The sequence below is a fragment of the Acanthaster planci genome, linkage group LG21 (assembly GCF_054643075.1).
Source record: "Acanthaster planci isolate LZ-2023a linkage group LG21, COTS_SCS, whole genome shotgun sequence".
In the NCBI taxonomy this organism is placed as follows: domain Eukaryota; kingdom Metazoa; phylum Echinodermata; class Asteroidea; order Valvatida; family Acanthasteridae; genus Acanthaster; species Acanthaster planci.
This window is the reverse complement of record NC_141797.1, coordinates 3,827,768-3,847,409: the sequence shown is the minus strand read 5'-3', so window position 1 is coordinate 3,847,409 and position 19,642 is coordinate 3,827,768. Positions and strand designations below refer to the sequence as shown.

General features: G+C 38.7%; 1 protein-coding gene across 7 annotated transcripts in view; it reads right to left on the bottom strand.

Annotated features, from left to right (window-relative positions):
• The window catches only part of LOC110981620 (epidermal growth factor receptor kinase substrate 8-like), an 85,657-nt gene that overhangs the window by 20,780 nt on the left and 45,235 nt on the right, over nt 1–19,642 (bottom strand). For 6 of the 7 annotated variants that reach the window (XM_022239335.2, XM_022239326.2, XM_022239334.2 and 3 more), the window contains 6 exons: nt 8,306–8,464; nt 7,428–7,522; nt 4,033–4,328; nt 1,453–1,614; nt 891–1,040; nt 333–403 (listed from right to left, as the gene is read on the bottom strand). In XM_022239335.2, the coding sequence (XP_022095027.2) occupies nt 333–403; nt 891–1,040; nt 1,453–1,614; nt 4,033–4,328; nt 7,428–7,522; nt 8,306–8,376 (845 nt within the window). In that variant the 5' untranslated portion in view covers nt 8,377–8,464. Of the gene's footprint in view, nt 1–332; nt 404–890; nt 1,041–1,452; nt 1,615–4,032; nt 4,329–7,427; nt 7,523–8,305; nt 8,465–15,474; nt 16,169–19,642 lie in introns of those variants that run through there. The other variant, XM_022239329.2, reaches the window with a different exon arrangement.

Below are 19,642 nucleotides of genomic sequence, written 5' to 3'. Positions count from 1 at the left end.
TTTCTCATGCTGTAATGGCACACATACGTTAGAAATAAATAAAATAATAAATTAGTTGAAAAGTTGTATGCCTAACGCTAGAAGAAATATGCTAAGACATGTCCAACAGATGTATTCATAGGTGTGTAACTAGACATCAAAATAATCTCCATTCTTTAATGAATGCTAAAAGTTTCTTAATGCAAGTGTTTGAGGAAGATGACTTACAAGATGATTTATAAGGCAAGTCTCAACATAAATCTGCAGTCATTTAACTTAAAATGCATTTAAAAGGTTTGAAAAACCTACTACCTATAAGAAATGCACATTATATTCCTAGGTAACTGAAGTACCTTGTTGTCCTCTTTCGTCTACCATGAGCATAGTCAATGTTCTTCTGAAGCTCCTTAGCAATGACCTCAGCCTAAATGATTTCATCAACAAAAACAGCTGAATGAATTAGAGTACACTGCTCACAACTAACACTTGATACTGAAAAAGAATTCATCCATGCCCAGTCAATATACAAAGGACTTTTTAAAATGAACTTGTTTAAAAAACTCAAATCTGGAAAATCCTGATAAAAAATCCTGAAATCAAGAGAAATCCTTACTAATCTTACCCCTGCTGGATATGTATTACATGTACTGACTCAGAATGCTTCTCTCACAGAAATCAATACATCAAACTGGTTTGTATCATAGAAAGGCCAGAGATGTGGTCAGTGACCAATCAAATCACAAGTCAAGGGTCAGTGGGTTGCCACAGGTCATTTGAATAGCCAGTAGCCTGACTAGAGACTGGAGGAATTATGAAAGACATCTCACTTGTGAACTTTGTCACACTGAAAAGGCCACCAGTAACACAGACAAAGAGAACTTAACGTTTGTCTTTGAAGTAGATTGTCTTACCGGGACCTGGTCACACTGAAAGACATAACTCTGGGGGTGCTTTTCACCGCTGAACTTGATCTGAATAATCAGCAGACTATCATAGTTACACTGGTTCAACTCAGCTGAGACCAGACTGACATCATTCATGGGGAAAACCTCCAACTCTCCCTGATTTGAAGAAAAAAGGGGAACCAAATAATGAAAACTGGTGCCAAGATCGCCACACGTGTAAGCACACACAGCAAACACCATCATCCAGAGAAATGCAGTCTTCTCTTGAATGGATGTTTGCTGCATACATGTACATGTATTTAGTAGTTTTAGTTCGTTTAATACCGGTAGATCTGTACAAAAAAGATTAGAAACAAAAGATGAAGGCATGCAACTGGGAAGCCAGAATAACAAAAGTCTTGTCTCTGGTGTTAGAATGGCAGGCAAGGAGCGTAAAATGTGAGGAACTCAGCTGATCAGAGGTAACACCTCATCCTGAAGACGTTCTATGTACAAAGGAACAATAGACAAGCTGTTGAATAACCCACGATATTTGTGGTTTGGTGTCCTATATGTAGGTTCCACTTACCCTTGTTGCAGCATCAATGAATTTGACATCCCTGTCGGCAATGGTGAGCTCCACAAACTGCGACCAGATCTGTCCCTTGGCATCCAGCTTCTGCACCTTTCGGATTACATCCTCCACAGAAATCAGGCCTTCCTTACGATCCATAGTGACTGTGCACAAATGCTGATATGACAATGTGAAAAATTGAAAAGAGAAAAAAGTAATCTTTGAACCACACCTTCAACCCTAAAATAGCACGTTTCTTTTCAACTTATAGCCAAGAAGGGGAAAGATTCCAGTATGGAAGAACATGCCAGATGTCACTTGTGGGTCACCTCCCGGTACGAGAACAGGAACCGAAGTTTCCTGCTCAAAGGCATATACAATTATAAATGTACATGTTAATTGCTTTAAAAATGTGAATTTCCCTCATACCATAAAGGTTTAAAAACACTCCTGTTTTAATTGCTGTATTTTAAATTGTCTTTCTTTTGGTTCTTTTTGCAACAAGTGAGTACAAAACTATAATCACGCTTATTACAAGAACAAAAAGCCCTGGCTTTCAGGCCTCAACTGTGTGGCTCACAGACCTTTCTGCGCTTTGGCATGCACAACTAGATATTTATGCAATTAAAAGTACGTCAACATGGTTTCAAATTACTGTAAGTGGAAAAGGAGTTTTATTGTCTGTGTTATTTATACATTGTTAGTCCCACAATAGTCCATCCATGAGACAAAAAGTTTACATTATTTGCCATCCGGCATTAAATTTTGCCATTCACTAGATTGTACGTTCATTATGACATGAGACAAAAGTTTACATTGTTTGCTATCTGGCATTAAATTTTGCCATTCACTAGATTGTATGTTCATTATGACAATGACGCAGGTTATGATGTAAAGACGGCAGAGGTCAAGATTCACTTAGTACCATTTTATAGTGTGTGTGTTTGTGTGTTAAAGGTGGTGTACACCATTGGTAAAATCCCGGAAAATCAGACTACCGTATAATCCTGAAATATCTTACTTGAAAGAAAGTACACAACAGTCTCAATCAGTCTGTCAAATATTTCCATCCAGAATGCTGTAGTTTTCGAGAAAACAAAAATTTTGACCTCCTTTTTTATGATGGTCGGCCGACCATGTAATAGAATTAATTTCACTTCGTACATGTACATCAAAGGCTCTAACAGGCACCAATTTTCTTACATGTAGTGTTTGAGATGCTGTGGGAGTCTCCATTGATGAACAGATAAACCTAAAAGTAGCTAAAAATAAACTGACATCTTTCACTAAAAGCACAGTGAACTGAAAATGCACAAATCTGAGTGTTAGGTGTAAAGTAGAAAATAAATTGGATCAGCATGAAGTTGAATTTTATTTAAGGAAAGGGTTTTTTCACGAGTAAACTTTGCGAATTCAAAAAATATACCTACATGTAGATAATAATGGTAGGATCCAATATGGCGGCTGTTTCCGAGCATGATGATTTTCGTCAACAAAAAGTACGATTTCCACATGTTAATCCTTCCTTGTTTTAAGACATAATTCTTTTTTACTTACAATTATAAATGACTCAACTACATGTATGAATGGTGTTTTAGACTTTCAGCGACGTGTGCACTGACATGAAAGTGCCGTTGTAAGCTCGATCGTGCGCGCACGTGCATTATCATACAGGTCCACTCGTTTCAATGTCATGGACACGAGTCAACTGCTTTGTTCCTGGATAACGTTTTTCCATGAATCCGCAATGCTACATTGTCAACGAGGCACATTACTCCAAGGTAAATTCAGTAATTACTCCTAGTCATAGAAAACTGCTGACCCTGACCCTCTGGATGTTGTTCGCTTATATTACTTATGCCCTATAATCTATAGATTTTACTCAAGATAACTTCAGACATTCAATTTAAGCGTTGAAAATGCTACGTTGTTTTTTAATTTTTCACAAAGCAGTTGATTCAAACAAACATGAAACAAGTCGGTGGAATGTAAGGTGCAGTGAATATTATACATTGTCATCAGCCAATCTTGTGAAATTATGACCAGAAACCAATGGTGTACACCACCTTTAAGTACAAACCTACTGTAACACTGTCTCCATGTACTGTACATACATGTTCACTACACAACAATTTGTCCATGTTAAGTACATCAGCAAAGTTTCAATCTATATATAACAAGACAGAGTGTTTTGTTGTAGGAACCATTCATAAATCCCACGATGGTCCATCTAAGAGGAGATAAGGGCAAAGCACAGCAATTTGCAAGAATGTTTCACGCATGACAGTGATGAAAAAGGTTACTGTGAAGAACAGAAGTTGGTGTCAAGATACAAAATCACCCGTTATGAGAACATTTATGGAAGAGCATTTTTGGCATATACAAGTACTTTCTGCAGCTTCTTCAAGGTCAATGGAATACAGACACAAGACAGCACCACCATCTTCATTTCTAGAGTGTGTGTACAAGTCTGTACCGGTACACAGCTGGTTCATAACAGGTGGAAACACAACTTAAGACAAATGTAAATACAACTTTATGAATTAACAGCAGAACTTAATATATTTCAACTTCTCTCAATATTGCTGTATGTACCTCAATTGGGAAGCGTCCTTGCTGCACATAGACATCTATCTGTGGGTTCCGTTCAGCTTCCATGAGGGGTTGGGACTGCACTCTGTCCCTGTCTCTCTGTCCCTCCCTGCTCCCTTCCCTGTGTAGCTCCCTTTGTGGCTCTGGTCTCTCCTCCACTGACCTCCTAACTAGTGGGTTTCTGTAGATGGGATGATTGGGTTCTTGTTGTATGGGTCTCTGTGGTTCTGCCTGGGAGGGTCTGTGGCCAGCTATCCTGGGGTCATCCCGTGGGTCACCATACCCTGAGCTGTACTGACCTGGAAGGAGAAACATGGTTAATTGTTGAACCGGCATATGATTAACCACTTGCTGCTGGGTGCTTTTATAAATGCAGTGCACACAGAGGAGATTTTCCAGATTTTCAGTTTTCAAAATTCTTCAAAAATTCATCATTTCATTTAATGGACGTTTACACCCACATGAATGACTGTTTGGTGGCTACTCTAAGCTGACAGGCAACCTTCATTGACTCCTGAGTATTTCAGTCAGGCCTGCCAACCAGTAAAGAGAGCCCAGAATTGTGAGGTGTTGCTTTGTCCCCAGTGAATGCGAGTGACATCTTTTCAAACACGGCTGGATCAGCATGCAGCAGTGCTGTGTCGCTCATTAATGGGGCCCCGAAGCACTTTTGTCTGTGGTGGTAATCCGCAGGTGCACTATTCTCAAAACAGTGGTATACTGTTTAAAAACAGTGACGGATTATGTACCTTCAAAAAATTGGAAGCCGAAAAATGATGGCAATTCCCAGCAGCAGGTCTTTTGTTCTGAGTACAGTGTTTTGTTACACAGACCAGCTCGTTTGTCCCATTTCAGGCACCCTGGTTCTGCGTAGAAATCCATGGTGCTCGAAACAGGGTTCCCCAGCAGCAAGTGGTAGAAGGCTGGTCCGTATTGTTACTTTCCTACAAACTGTTCCCCTAGATACATTTTGATGTACATAATTATTGCTGCCATTATGCATCGCGCACTCAGCCCACAGCAAGTGTGCAATGACTACCATCCGCATTACATGAACATGTACATGTACATACAGCGCATTCCGTACCACGTGCAAGGTGGCTGCACTATGCTGTGATATGTGTTTGAACCGTTACTCCGTAGCACATTTCCAGCTCGGCCATTTTCTCCCAAATCTTTCCAGTTGATCCTAATTTCAGTGACATATTTTACCTGTACAATTGACCCACACAGATCCCACTTCATAGCAAACCGTACATGTACATGTCTCGCCAAACCACACACTGAAAGCCTGTGTGCGGTCACAGTACAGCAAGGTCAATTACCTCCGCTCACCCACAGTTTCATCCCATAAGAATTGTGTGTAGATTTCGTAGCAATCCAGAGACTAAGTGTTGTACACAACACAAAGTACCAAGAAAGGCTCACCCTTCCCTTTCCCTCGTTGACCGAGTCCCCCGTAGCACACCTACAGACATGTCTGTGTGTACGAGCAACCTTTCACCATCCCGCTCCCATACTTCCCAGACTTTACTGCTCTCCAGAAACCAAGTTAGTGAGACCAGGTGTATATGCATGAATTATTCATAACCATCCCAATCCAGCACTCTCATTGGCTAAGACGCAACCCTGAAAGTCTATATAAAGCAACCAGCAGATCTGCTGGTCAGCATCGATCATTCTCAAGCAGCAAGCTATGGAGTTACCGGTACAACTCCTTGACCGTTCATGAGCATATACAGTAGCTCTGCCATGATAACCTGTCTGTCACACCCGAATAAACAACTTAGATTTGGATGAGCTTTACCCTGATTATTGTTCCAATGATGAACATCCCCTACAACAATATCCAGCCTCGCTAGCAAGAGTTATTCACTGTAAATATGGAGACGATGTAAATAATTCTTCAGAATAAATCAGTGGTGTGTGTAAGTCAATCCAACCACTCTCTACAGTATCATTATTGTTGAAAACTGTTTTCCACCCTGAGAGAGATGTTACAATACCCAGGACAAACACACACACAGAAAGGAAACTTTATTTCACAACAAAATTTTTCAAAACCCATTATATATAACAAAATTTTGTTACGCCATATTTGCAGTGAAGTTAGAAAGTGGCCTCGGCAGTTCCACTGACAAGCCACTGTACAGTGTTACCTCAGTCTTGAGAACTGACTTCTTGCATGTACACCTTCCAATTTTCTTCCAAAGCCAATATACAGCACATGTACATTGTATGTCAGACAATTGCACTAACATCAGCAACAGCTTCTGTACATGTGCCAACACATCTACATCTAAATGTCCTTCATAAGGAATTTGCAAACAATGCATGTTTGTGCTTATACTTACTCTTGTTCAGGTATATACATAAATGAATAATAAAGAATACGCATACTGATAGTGTATGTTGAGGTGAATGGTTCACAGTTGACAGGATGTACATGTACATGTACAGAAAGTTAATAATCCACTGCATTATTAAAAAGTTCAGCAAATGAACAACGATTAAAGGTACCGGTATGTTTGACAACATGAGCCTAGATGTACATGTACGTGCATCGGCACAAGTTGCAGGCAAGAGGGTTTTTAATGGAGGATTGCTACTCCTCACACAAGTGCATCAATAACCTAAAGAATTAGGTTTACATACAATGTACTGGTACATACATGTACACATATGCACACTTCTCTTCGGCAGGTTCATTTTGCGTGTCATTGTGGACTGGCAAGAGACAAAACTTGTTTTATTTGAAATGACAAGCACTCCATACTAACATGACACTGGTATATCAAGTCTACCAAGAAAGACATGGAAAGGTCTAATGCCCAAAGCATGCACATGAAATGTATCGGTAACTCTGCCAATACTGTGTACAATACTTCATAGTGACTGAAGCAATCCCTTGGTGCATCTGTCTCCTTCTTGAACACTAAACTAGATATATCAACAACATACATGTACATGTAGTCTCCAGAAGTCATTTCATACCACTGTCAGGAAGAGGATCCCAGGAAAAGTCCTTTCATTTGGTATGCTGAATAATAACTCTTTGAAGTTTTGTTCCCTATTCACACACAGTGCAATCAAAGGGTTGACTAACTCTCAGGGTATTGTAACTGCATACTTCCTCATTCCCACAATCTACATGTACATGAACAGTACCATTGGTATCAACCTCCTATGTCATTTTTTTTTCACAGCACAAACAAAACCTGAAGCCTTGGTAACAGTTGCAGGGCTGCGCAGAAAATACAATGTACAGTAGCCATGCAAAACCAGCCTGTGGGTTTGGCACATGTGGGTTAGTTTGGGTTCGCATGCATGCATATCACAGCATGCATGCATATAGTGTATGTCCATGTACATGTATCACAACATGCATGTAATCTTACCACTAGATCGGCCAGGACCATTTGAGTTTCTGTAGAGGGATTGTCCGGGTCCGTAACCATTACTAATGCTCTGTCTTTCCATTCCGTTCATGCCACTGAAAAAAGAAAAGAGTGAAATAAGAACCATGTCACAGATTTCCAGGAGTTTTTAACCAAATGTACCTGTACATCAATCATCACGTACTTCAATCTCAACTGGCAGCGATTGACTAAAATAAAAGTTGGCTGAACTTCTTTTTCCCCTCCTCTCTCCCTTTCATTTTACACACAATCCAGGGAGTATACATGAAAATACGACGACGTGGCAACAAGACAAATTCAAATGAACTGGAAAGTTGGAGCCCGCAAATAAGTGTGTTGTGTAATGTCACGCGATAATGCCAGATTCAGATGCAGCCTTACATCCAACAGTTGGCAATGATTGGCTGAAGAGGTTTATGCCATTACTTGAAATTTAAGAAAACAAATCTCTTCTGCCTGCTACAGCTTTGCTTTCATGAATGAAAGAGACCAGTAATGAAACATTCCACAGAATGAGCTGCACTATCTACATGTACATGTACGAAGTTAACAGACCACGTTGTGAAACTGAATTTGGACAGAATAAGCTGAACAGAAATAATCCCAGAGGCCAAATATTTATTACATATTATGTAATCCATATGTTATTTTTGACCCTACTCACTTTACATCCTTGTTTATAAGCCACCTGTGATTTGTATGCTGAACCTGTTATTATCATGGCCCTCAGAATTAACGGGAAATGCAAAATTAAGTTACCCATAATCAAATATTGGTTCACATAAAATTTGACATGTAGGGTACATGTAGTTGGAATTTGCTCCAGTTTAAAATTATAATTATCTCGGAGAACTCACTTGTATGCAGCACCATTAGGATTAACAGGTTGGTCTCTGTAGTGGTTTCTTGCTCCAACTGGGATCGGCATGTTGGCCACACCAAACGATGAAAGCAAGTTGTGTCTTCACTGATCCACACCCTGCCTTATGGAGTACTGGAATCTATTTGCTTCCAACCTGCAGGAAGGAAATAGAAAGGACTTCATATTGAATCCCATGCATTTTAGGATGAAAAAGGAGGAGATTAAAGAGATCACTGACCATTAATATCATCACAAGTTACACAACAAGCAATTGGTGGTCAATTTTTTGAAGGTCAATAACTCCTAAACTAATGCACAAGTCCAATATGCCATTTGCGGGTTAAATTTGAATAAAATCTGGAGCACTGAGTTATCTGACTGCATATAAACATAACGATTTGAATTCCCCAGACTAAAGACACTGTTGCTATACCTCGTGATTCAGGACAAGCTTTTGCATAGCGACCACCATCTCTGGAATGGACTGGTTCCTTTATGCCCTTCCTATCCATTGAGAACAGTGTATTGTTGCAAATCATCTCTTATGTAACTAAGCAAAAGCTTGCCTTGAATCACGAGGTACAGCAACAGTGGTTTTAGTAAGCAGAATTCAACTTGTTATGTTCACGTGAATTTAAAGAATTCAGTGTACCAGATTTGGGTCAAAGTTAACTTGCAGAAGGCTTAATAAGATGTACATGTAACTTGGTGTTCATCCGCCAGAAGGTTGTATGTGTTATGGATGAAACTGACCCTATGTCATGACATCATTACTTTATTTTGCTGAATTACATTACCGGTTTTTTTCTTTTCATGCTTTTTGTCCCCGTGTACTGTATCTCGTAAGAAAAGGTTTTCTCAAAATTATTTTTGCAAGACCTTTAAGAGAAAAGGTACCGGTCGATAGCATCCTTTTTTGGAAATTTTGTGACATCATGATGAAATCATCAAAATAGTGAATTTTTCGTGTGCAAGTTATACATTATCCAACCTTCTTGAAAAAAGATGTTTTGAATTGCAAATACAGGTATGAAATGACGTCATAATGATGTCAACAGAGATGACTTTTATCACTGTTTGTTTTTTTGTTTCTATTATTTTCTTCAGCAAGAAATTCTTTGGCACTATTCCAAGACAGATAATTTTGAAACTTAAGAACAAATATTTAGTACTTCAAGATTTTAATTATCCATTACAATGGTGTCATGATGATGTCATCAAGCAATTTAATATGGAATTTTTAATTTTTAACTGACTGTTAACATTTTAAATGTTTTTCCTCACAGCAAACCCAGTGAAAAGTTACATGTAAGCTTTTAAAGAATGGAAAAAGCCTTACATTCTGTGCATAACAGACACAAACTCTATTTGTTTTCTTTTTATTCTGCAGCTAGCCAGAACACACTCATGTGAAATGAACAAAGGCAAGCTATCAATTTCCACACACTTTATGCCGCACAAAGATGTAGATACCGGTATTTGATATTAAATCTTTTCACCTGTATATTTTGTAACTTGTTTTTCTTTAAGAAAAAACAAAAATGCGAAGAAGCCTTTTGCTCTGTCCTTAAATTAGACAAAACCTCTAGTTTTTGCTCTTTTTTGGTATTTGTTACTGAAAGGAGGCCTGCGTGGACTGTACAGGTACATGTTGCAGTAAGCAATACCGCAGGTCATGAGAGAATGCGTGGTGAGTAAACCTTATAACAAAGCTTTATGACTTTGTACTCTGACGCAGATATTGATTGCCAATTTAGCTAAACTATTTGACAATATTTACATGCACATAAGTTTTAAACATTCTTATAAAAGTGCAGTTTTCTTTTTACATGTACATGTAACTACCCATCCAATTTTTACAACACTTACGACTGGACTTGACACTGGTTTTACGTACATAAGATTGGACTTCAGGCTGTACTTGTGACTAGACTTACAACTACACATGTAGATACATGTATGTGATTAGACTTATGACGACTTGTTATTTGAATTGTGAGTAGACTTGTGATTTAACGTGTGATACTGCTAATTTTCACAGAGCTGCTTACCACAGAAATTTGCTAGGCAGCAAAAGTACTTGCTTAAAAATGGCAACTTATGAGCCAAACTGTCATGCATCCCAATGTTTTGTATTAACTGGTCAAGTAAAATATTTGATATTGAGTATATTCTCTCTGCTCGCTTGCTCACGAAACTGGGCTCAGACAACCATTTTAAATTTGTGCTCCTACCATTCATGCATGTGTTTACATTGTAAATTACAACAAACACTGTCTGGACTCAGAAATCCCGGCTTACTGTGAATAGACATCGCATACATGTACGTACATGTACGACAGATGCATACCCATGGTGCATGGCCTTGATATACAGTACACAGAAATGGATGAACCTGTAGCGAAACTTTTCAAGTTAGTTTTTCTGGTATTTGATTTAAGTTTACATTAAACGCACACTTGACAACACGTAAATTGATACTTCTCTGAATGTACATGTAAAATTATGATATATGTTTAATGTCCATGTAGATAGGCTACGTATTGTTTTCACCACCAGAGAATCTACTAGGAAGATAAGGATGTTTACATTGCAAATGGGGGTACATTCACAGACATATACATGTATCTGTTCTAAACTTTTTTAACTCTTGCAATTTACATGTAAATTTGTGTCATTTTAAACACACAAGAATGATTTTTGCTAAGTAACAGAAGTAAAGGTTCTTTTATCATTTTTCAAGTTTCTTTGACCTGTTATGAGAATAACCAGGTTGACACTAAAACTCAAAGGGGAAAAAAACGACAGACAGCTCACTCTAGGTTTTCAAAACCAAAACAAGACATCTTTAGGTAGAACAGGATACACATACAGGTATAAGTACAGAATGACAGTTGGTCTGAACTTAGAAATATATTTTTCAGCGACTTTATTGTAAACACAAAGTTCCTACAGTCAAGACTTTATGCAAAGTGTGTCTTGTCAAGTTGCAAGTTTGGAGTGTGAAAAAACAACCACACATAAAGCACCAAGGCCCAATGCAACATGCATGCTCTTTGTACTTTCATTTTGCCGTGTTTAGTTCCCACGCAATGGAAAAGCATACACATTGTCAACTACATACCGGTACATGTACATTGTACATGTACATTGTACCGTAGTTCTACTGTTGAAGGAAAAGTACAGGCACAAATGGAAGAAGTGATGGCAGTGCATGTCACTTCAGATGCAAATAACAGCAAAACAGGTCATGGGGCATTAGGTTGAAATGAAGAGTGATAGGACTGTCAGTTTGTATTTCTATAATTGGACTAAATGGGCCCTACAAAATGCCTTGTGGTTTTCAATTTGACAGTTGTTAACAATTTTCATTTACAATGGTGTTTGTAACTATTTTTAGGAGTGATAATCTCTGGATAGAAATACATGTATCTTCAAAAGTCATTGGTTAACGCACTAAAAATTGAACAAGAAAAGGAAAGAGGTGCAGTGAACATCTGAGAAACCTGTATCTTTCCTGATTATTTGAAGTTGGAGTAATTATCACTGTTGTCTATGGCAGTTCATTTACTTTTTTGTAATGTTACTGTTTCCTTGCCTTAGACTCAAGCAAGCTAGATGGCATGTACTGTATCCTGGGCCAGACACCTTATGGGAAAAAAAAACTGGATAGACCCTAACTTCGAGGAAATGATCACAACAAGCCCACTATTCCTTATATGGATATTCTTCAACCTAAAAAGGAAGAAATCAGGCTAAGGAGCATTTGAAGTAACAGGAAACGCCACCAATACATGATTTGGACCTTTCCATTTGCATAAGTGTCATGTAATTCTATACATACATGTACATGTACGCTTTCAAAACGGTAGAACCTGCATGAACATGCACACATATGAATAGTACCGTTGTCTCTTAGTTTGACTGGTACATGTAGTTCATGTAATTACTGTGGTATGTTGTTACCAGTTGATCTACAATACTTGTAATTCATAAATTGCTACCAACAAAAAATGGATTACTACTGGCACAAATGATACACTTGCACCTCCTGCAGAACTTCTGAGCCCTAACCCACCTCAATCTTCCAAAATCCTCCCGGTAGTTTTGGAGGATTTTGGAAGATTGAGAATGAATGACAATTTGGACATTGGAGCATTGGGGATGAATGGTGAATGAAGTACTAACAATCGGTCAGACAGTGGTGCATATGGTCACACATGATACTGACATTTACATGTACAATATCCATGTACCTACCCAAGGACAGTATGTTCCATTGTTCACTGCTGCTGGTCATAAATTACACAATCCTCAACTGCAGTGTGTCAAAACAAAGGCACATGTCTGCTTTGTTTATTACAAAAGTAAAGTTGGTGCACATGTACCATTATCAATTTTTATCTGGCAGGCATCTTGGCAGGCATTATCAAATATTAATACACGGTAAAGTTGCATGTTGTTGAATAGAAAGACGAGGTACATGTACACTACATGCACACACACATGTATTTATGAATATGACATCAAGGCAACATCAAGGCCCTCATTTGTCAGGGAAAGCAAATATTTATCAAGTGACACTGTTTATTGAGAGCAGTCAAAAACGGATGTCAGCCATGAATGTTGTACAACATACTGTACATGTACTTGTAAATGCAAATGCCCCTCCAACTGGGAAGAAACTGGTAAAGCACAGACCTACATGTATGTGACCAGCACTGGGTATGAGTAGATCATTTACAGGCATATTCAGCAATCATGGATAGTGTACTAATATGTGTTACTGATATGACCTTAGTCAAGCTTGTCCAAAAATATGTTAAAAGGTCAAGAGGTGTGGCATTCATCACCACTTGACAACACAAACAGAATCAAACTCCTCTGGCACTAGTAATCAGAAGACAGACCAAAGCAAAATTTGCAGATTGCTGAGTGGTACAGCATGACTGTGGATAACTTAACAGAAGTCATAACAGTAAATCAGGGACTTCACTTTTATAGAAGGTCCTTGGATCTTAATGACAAATGTGCATGTACATATAAGTTAGAATTCCTTATAAAAAAAATGAATTGCCTGACACTGTGAGCATGATCCCTGGTCAAATCTACAGATTTACAACTCCAAAAGATCCAGTGACAGCCAACAGGATCTTCCAGACCGCAACCAGGGCTATTTATTATTCAGCATGCAATGCACAACACAATATGTACACTGTACATACACATGAATGTACATGTCTTACAAGTGTCTTGACCTTTGACCTGTGCATACACCGCAGGGGGCCAAAATGCTTGAACTTAGAATACTCCACATTCCATTGATCTAGTCATGCATTAGCATATTGCACACAGTGTGTATTCTATTCTCAATCATTAGACTTTTAGAGGCATCTTGTATGCTGCCTGTAAAATTTCATGCATATTCAGTATAAAGTTCTAACACTGACCAGAAAAAGCAAGTTAGTGATGGAGGATTAATAAGAATGCTTTTTATACACTTGCTTTTTTCGGCTTTCATTTTTCGAAGGTAATCCATCACTGTTTTTAAACAGTATACCCACTGTTTTGAACATAGCGCGCTTGCGGATTAGCACCGCGGACAAAAGTACTCCAGCTCCTCATCAATGAGCGACACAGCACCGCTGCTTGCTAATCCAGCCGCGCTTGAAAAGATGCCACTCGCATTCACTGGGGACAAAGGAAATCACGCAACACCTCACAATTCTGGTATCTCTTTACAAGGCGGCAGGCCTGGCTAAAATATTCAGGAGTCAATGATTGTTATCTGTCAGCTTAGAATAGCCACCAACCAGTCATTCGTGTGGGTGTAAATGTCCATTAAATGAAATGACAAATTTTGAAGAATTTTGAAAACATTACCCATATGTGTGCACTGCATTTTTAAAAGCACCCGGCAGCATGTGGTTAATGTATGATAAAGTACATTGTATTGTAATGTAGCTCCACTTTTGGTCCCACTCAGGCATACCGTATTTGTGCTAATGTAATGGGAACTTTGGGCTCATTGGATAGATTACGGAGCTCTTTCAATCATGTGTTACTGAACTCATTACTTCTTTTGCTACTGAGGAAAACAAAGTCTAAAAGATTGCCTGAATTAAGTTGGGTTTACAGAATTTTTGTGGGGGGGATGATCTGCATACCCGCTGGATGCTGATGGTAAGGTTTTCATGCACTTTTTAATGCAACTTAACGATTTTACACATATCCAAACCATGTTACTATATGTACACTTCCACGACTCTTATTCACAGAAATTCTGAAACATTAAATCACAATGGCAAATGGAAAGTCCTGTGCGTACATGTAAATTCCTAATAACTGCTCTTTCTGGTCATGTTAAGTTGCAATGTACATACATGTATATGACAGCTAAATAATACTCATGTACATGTACCAACCAACAAGTCAAACTTGCAGTGGAAAACGACTGAAAACTTTGCTGGTCAACTTGAACAGGACCGCCCTGGCCTCTGATCACGTTCATGTACACGTGTACACAAAGCACTGAACATGATAGGGCCTCCTTGTCCGCTGTCCCAAACTGACAACACCCCAAGTAGTGACACACATGTACCTACCTTACTAACTACTATTTCTGATTGGCATAGCTGACATACAATTGTTAATAATAAGAAGGCATTTCTTATTACATGTATTGATCATATTAATCTTAAGTTCATTAAGATGAAGGTTGAAGTTACTCTCTGCAGCCCAAAGAAAGGTTGATTTTCTCCCAATTTTTAACCTATAAATTAACCTATAGCTTCCAGGCTGTACACGTACATGTACTGATAATCATTGAAGTTTGGAACTGAATCTCTCGGGTTTTTTTCCAAAAAACCCAGCTCAATCTGTTGGTATCAATGAGCCATCAAAAGACAATTTCTGCACAAGCTCTGATAAGGCTAGGTTTACATTACCACTCATCCAAATGTTTATGCCTGTCCTGAGTCTTTATATCATATAGTATAAAGTGTTTGTTTTTTCATATGTAGTTGTAATTTCTCTCTGAATCTGGGGTCCTGCTGACTTGTTGAAATCTTCTGTACTCTTTGCAGAGCTAAAAAATTCCAAGCTCTGAAGGGACTGCTGCCTGTGAAAACTATTGAGAACAAGGTTTGAGGAATGCGAACTCACCTTGGACAACTGTAGGTAATCACTTGTTCACCTCAAGGATCCAACAGTAACACTGATCCACAATATCCAACAATTCCAAGACTGAGGTCATACAACAATGTTTCTTTTGCAAGGACAAATTGTACCACATGAACAAGGATTATTCACTGAAATTCACTGTAGAAATTACTTGATGATGAATATTGCATCTTATCATGGAGCATGATGAGTGTAGATGCTTTTATAGCCATTTCCATCCAACTGCAACTTTATGCGACAGGAACCTTGCACCGGTATGATGTGTTTTTCTTGGTTTCGCAGATCTTTCTTTGCTAAAGATCATAACAAGCACTCTAAGTCAAAAGAGTACATGTACATGTATACCTGTACATGTACATGCATCTCAGGACACAGAGCATCTGCTGTCTCACACTTCCGGTCTTGTTCTAGCCAATGTTAACATCCAAGAACACACCGCTGGGCCATCTGAGTGTTGTACATGTACATGTGTACACAGCTGAACTGCCTGTTCATAAACTGATGAAGTGTGAAATCCAAATTCCTGTGTTCTCTGGTAAATTCTCCACACCCACCACAATGTACATGTACATGCCAACGCATAGTACTGAGGGAGGTAGCAGTTATTGTGAAAAGTTATCAACGTCACTGAACCATACCAACAGAACAAAATCCAACGCCCCAATCTCAGAATTTGTGTCTGTTGGGTCTCAATGAAAAGCAGGCTACACCTCCACGTACATGTACATGTACATATACTGTACAGCACACCTACCGTGTACCACATGTACATGCACATGTACAAGTATGTATGCGTACATGTACTATCAATAGCTTTCAAATTCAACCAACGCAATGCCCTGTGCACTGGACCAGGCAAATCCCAGTGCTGGACAATTTGTATGGAATTGGATATCGATACTGCAATGCAACTAGACATCAATAGTGATTCACCAGACTGCAGAATGTGCTTGGTACAGGATTATAAAAGCATGCTTCCATACAATGCGTACACCATAAACATGTAACCTCAATTAGTTCAAATATATCACTTCCACAGGACTTTTCCATGCCTACAAACAATGTATCAAATTCAAAGATAAGTATCATAATGTTTGTCAACACTGTAACTAAACCTGCACTTATGCACAGCTAGTGAATTACTGATGCATATTAATATCTCCAAAAAGTACAAGTACAGGCCACCTACAGTACATGTAATTTATACAGGCCAATATAAACAAGTTGATTACATGCAATTGGTTGGTAGCCATGGTGGCTAGTGGAAGTTGATTACATGCAATTGGTTGGTAGCCATGGTGGCTAGTGGAAGTTGATTGCATGCAATTGGTTGGTAGCCATGGTGGCTAGTGGAAGTTGATTACATGCAATTGGTTGGTAGCCATGGTGGCTAGTGGAAGTTGATTACATGCAACTGGTTGGTAGCCATGGTGGCTAGTGGAAGTTGATTACATGCAATTGGTTGGTAGCCATGGTGGCTAGTGGAAGTTGATTACATGCAATTGGTTGGTAGCCATGGTGGCTAGTGGAAGTTGATTACATGCAACTGGTTGGTAGCCATGGTGGCTAGTGGAAGTTGATTACATGCAATTGGTTGGTAGCCATGGTGGCTAGTGGAAGTTGATTACATGCAATTGGTTGGTAGCCATGGTGACTAGTGGAAGCTAAATGGTCAAATGATGGAGCAACAATTACCCTACTCTTTTTGTAACACCACATGTCAGCCTATATCCTTGTATGCAGTCTGCCCAGATCATTCTAAGTCTACCAGGTTTTTAAGGATTTTGTAGGATTGAAAAAGGGACAGATTGTACAAATGTACATCTGACACTCCTTAAGATTTAAAGAAATTACTCCAGGATCCCTGCTGAGAAATGTGGGTGAGTTCAGGGGGATTCCCAATGCATTCAGTGCTTAGGTTACTTCACCTTTGTTTTCCCAGGGTATGGCAATATGCAAGTCATCAGCTGTTAAACCAGGTAAAATTATATCACAACTATCTTGCCTTATAGTGCAATGCCAAGTACCCAGGTACCAACAGCCTGCCTAATGAATTCCATTTTGTCAATTTTACTACTCAAAAGTGTCCCTGTAAATGTCAATATAATATTTCAGAAAAGAGGGCACCCTTTCCTTTGCTTAGTTGCCTATAAATTGTAAGAAAAAATAAGAGTAAAATATGTTACAAGAGTCCAGTTACCTACAATTCTTCAGTGTCTAGACAGCAGATTAATCAATGAGAAGAGCCAGTACAGAGTGCTACTCGGCAAGCAACTTGTATGGAGACAACATACCCTGTACTTGGAACTCACGACACCACGGTTACGGCAACCTGTAACTGCAACAAATCCTGTCTTCCAAGCTATCCTACAGGTATATGCTATCATGGACCCAACTGTAGCATGCACCAAGGAAGTCCAATCGCTGACTCTGTGACAGCCATTTGACTGCAAAAGAAAGGTCACATGACCACACATACCTGTAGGCAAACCCAAGTAAAAACATGCCCGGACCATGTACTGGGCATCATGCTTTGAACACGATAGATCAATGATGGGAAAGTTTTGCCACACAAGGGAACAACATGTGAGTGATTTATTGCTTATCAATAAAGAAGAAAAGAAACTTTTTAGTAACAACAATTTTTCATGAGAAAAACTATACAGCATTGGAATTAAAAATGGAACGAAAATAACTACAAATCCGTCGCCATGGTAGAGCAGGATGATTTTGATTATATACACTTACATGTGTGTAGGCCTTTTATGACTCCTTGAATCAGGAACTTTCGTTCGCTCAAAATTTGGATAACTCAATGTTTTAGCCATTTCCGTAACGTTTGAGTTGTCAAGACTTTATTTCTCACTTAGAAAATTTGAAGTAAAAAGTTGAAATTGCAATTTTAGTTGTTGAAAGCATGAGAATCGAGTCAGTACTAGTGCAGCACTAGATCCTGCAGTGGTTCGGGGACTGCAGTTAAAATATTCAACTCCCTTGATTTTGGTTATAATTATAATAATAATTACAGGTAACATTGTACTGGGTATAGGGTACCTGATTCCCACATTACATGTACATGTACCTGCTACTGCTAACCACTTTTGATTTAAGGCAATTCAGAGCAATACCTATCTCTGCTAGAACATACAGGTATATGTACCTACATGTACATGTACATGTATGCATGTACTGGTGTATACAGAACTCCTGTCAACAATGCGGCCCAGTACAGGACACCATATCAGTGACCTTACCTCAAACCAAATAGAACCAGTTATGCTGTCACTTGACAAATGGGCCTTTGTATTGGCCACAGAATGTAGAGTAATTGTGTATGCTTCACTAATTTTTAATGCATATTTTAAAGTGAACTTTTAAGGGGAATCCAGGAAGTAACATGGGAAAAAAGAAAGGATATGGTGATGTTCTTCAAAGTGTGCTGGATAGATGTACATGTACAGTACACTGCGATTGAAAGTCAACACCAAAATGGGAAAATTTTTCAACTTTTTTCTCTCCCAGGGAATTCCTTTTCATTTCACAAATTGTGAAAAAGTGTGCCAAAAGTGGGAAAATATTTTCACGCTTTTTCCCACAAATGGAAAAACAATTTTCACAGATTTTCCCACAAGTGGGAAAAGATTTTCACAGATTTTCCCACAAGTGGGAAAAGATTTTCACAAATTTTCCCACAAGTGGGAAAAGATTTTCACAAATTTTCCCACAAGTGGGAAAAGATTTTCACAAATTTTCCCACAAGTGGGAAAAGATTTTCACAAATTTTCTCACAAGTGAGAAAAGATTTTTGCACTTTTTCACACAAGTGGGAAAAGATTTTCACAGTTTTTCTCTGGTAGTGGGGAAATAATTTTGCAAACTTTCTTCATTAAGTAGTATTTGTGCATGTACATGTAGACATCAGGAAGTTTTTGTTCTCTGTGGTTTCAAACATGCGCATCTCTGAATATGGAAAGTGGAGAAAAACCAGTCTGAAAGAAAAGTTCTTCAATTCTCAGGAATATTCAGATTATTTGAGGAAGAAAGCATTAAAATTTCAACGAAGTATGTTTCTCAGTTTTGAGCAAAATACAATGCGAAAGGAGAAATCAAAGTTGGCTATGGTGGTGTTTAAATTAACACCTTGGAAGTT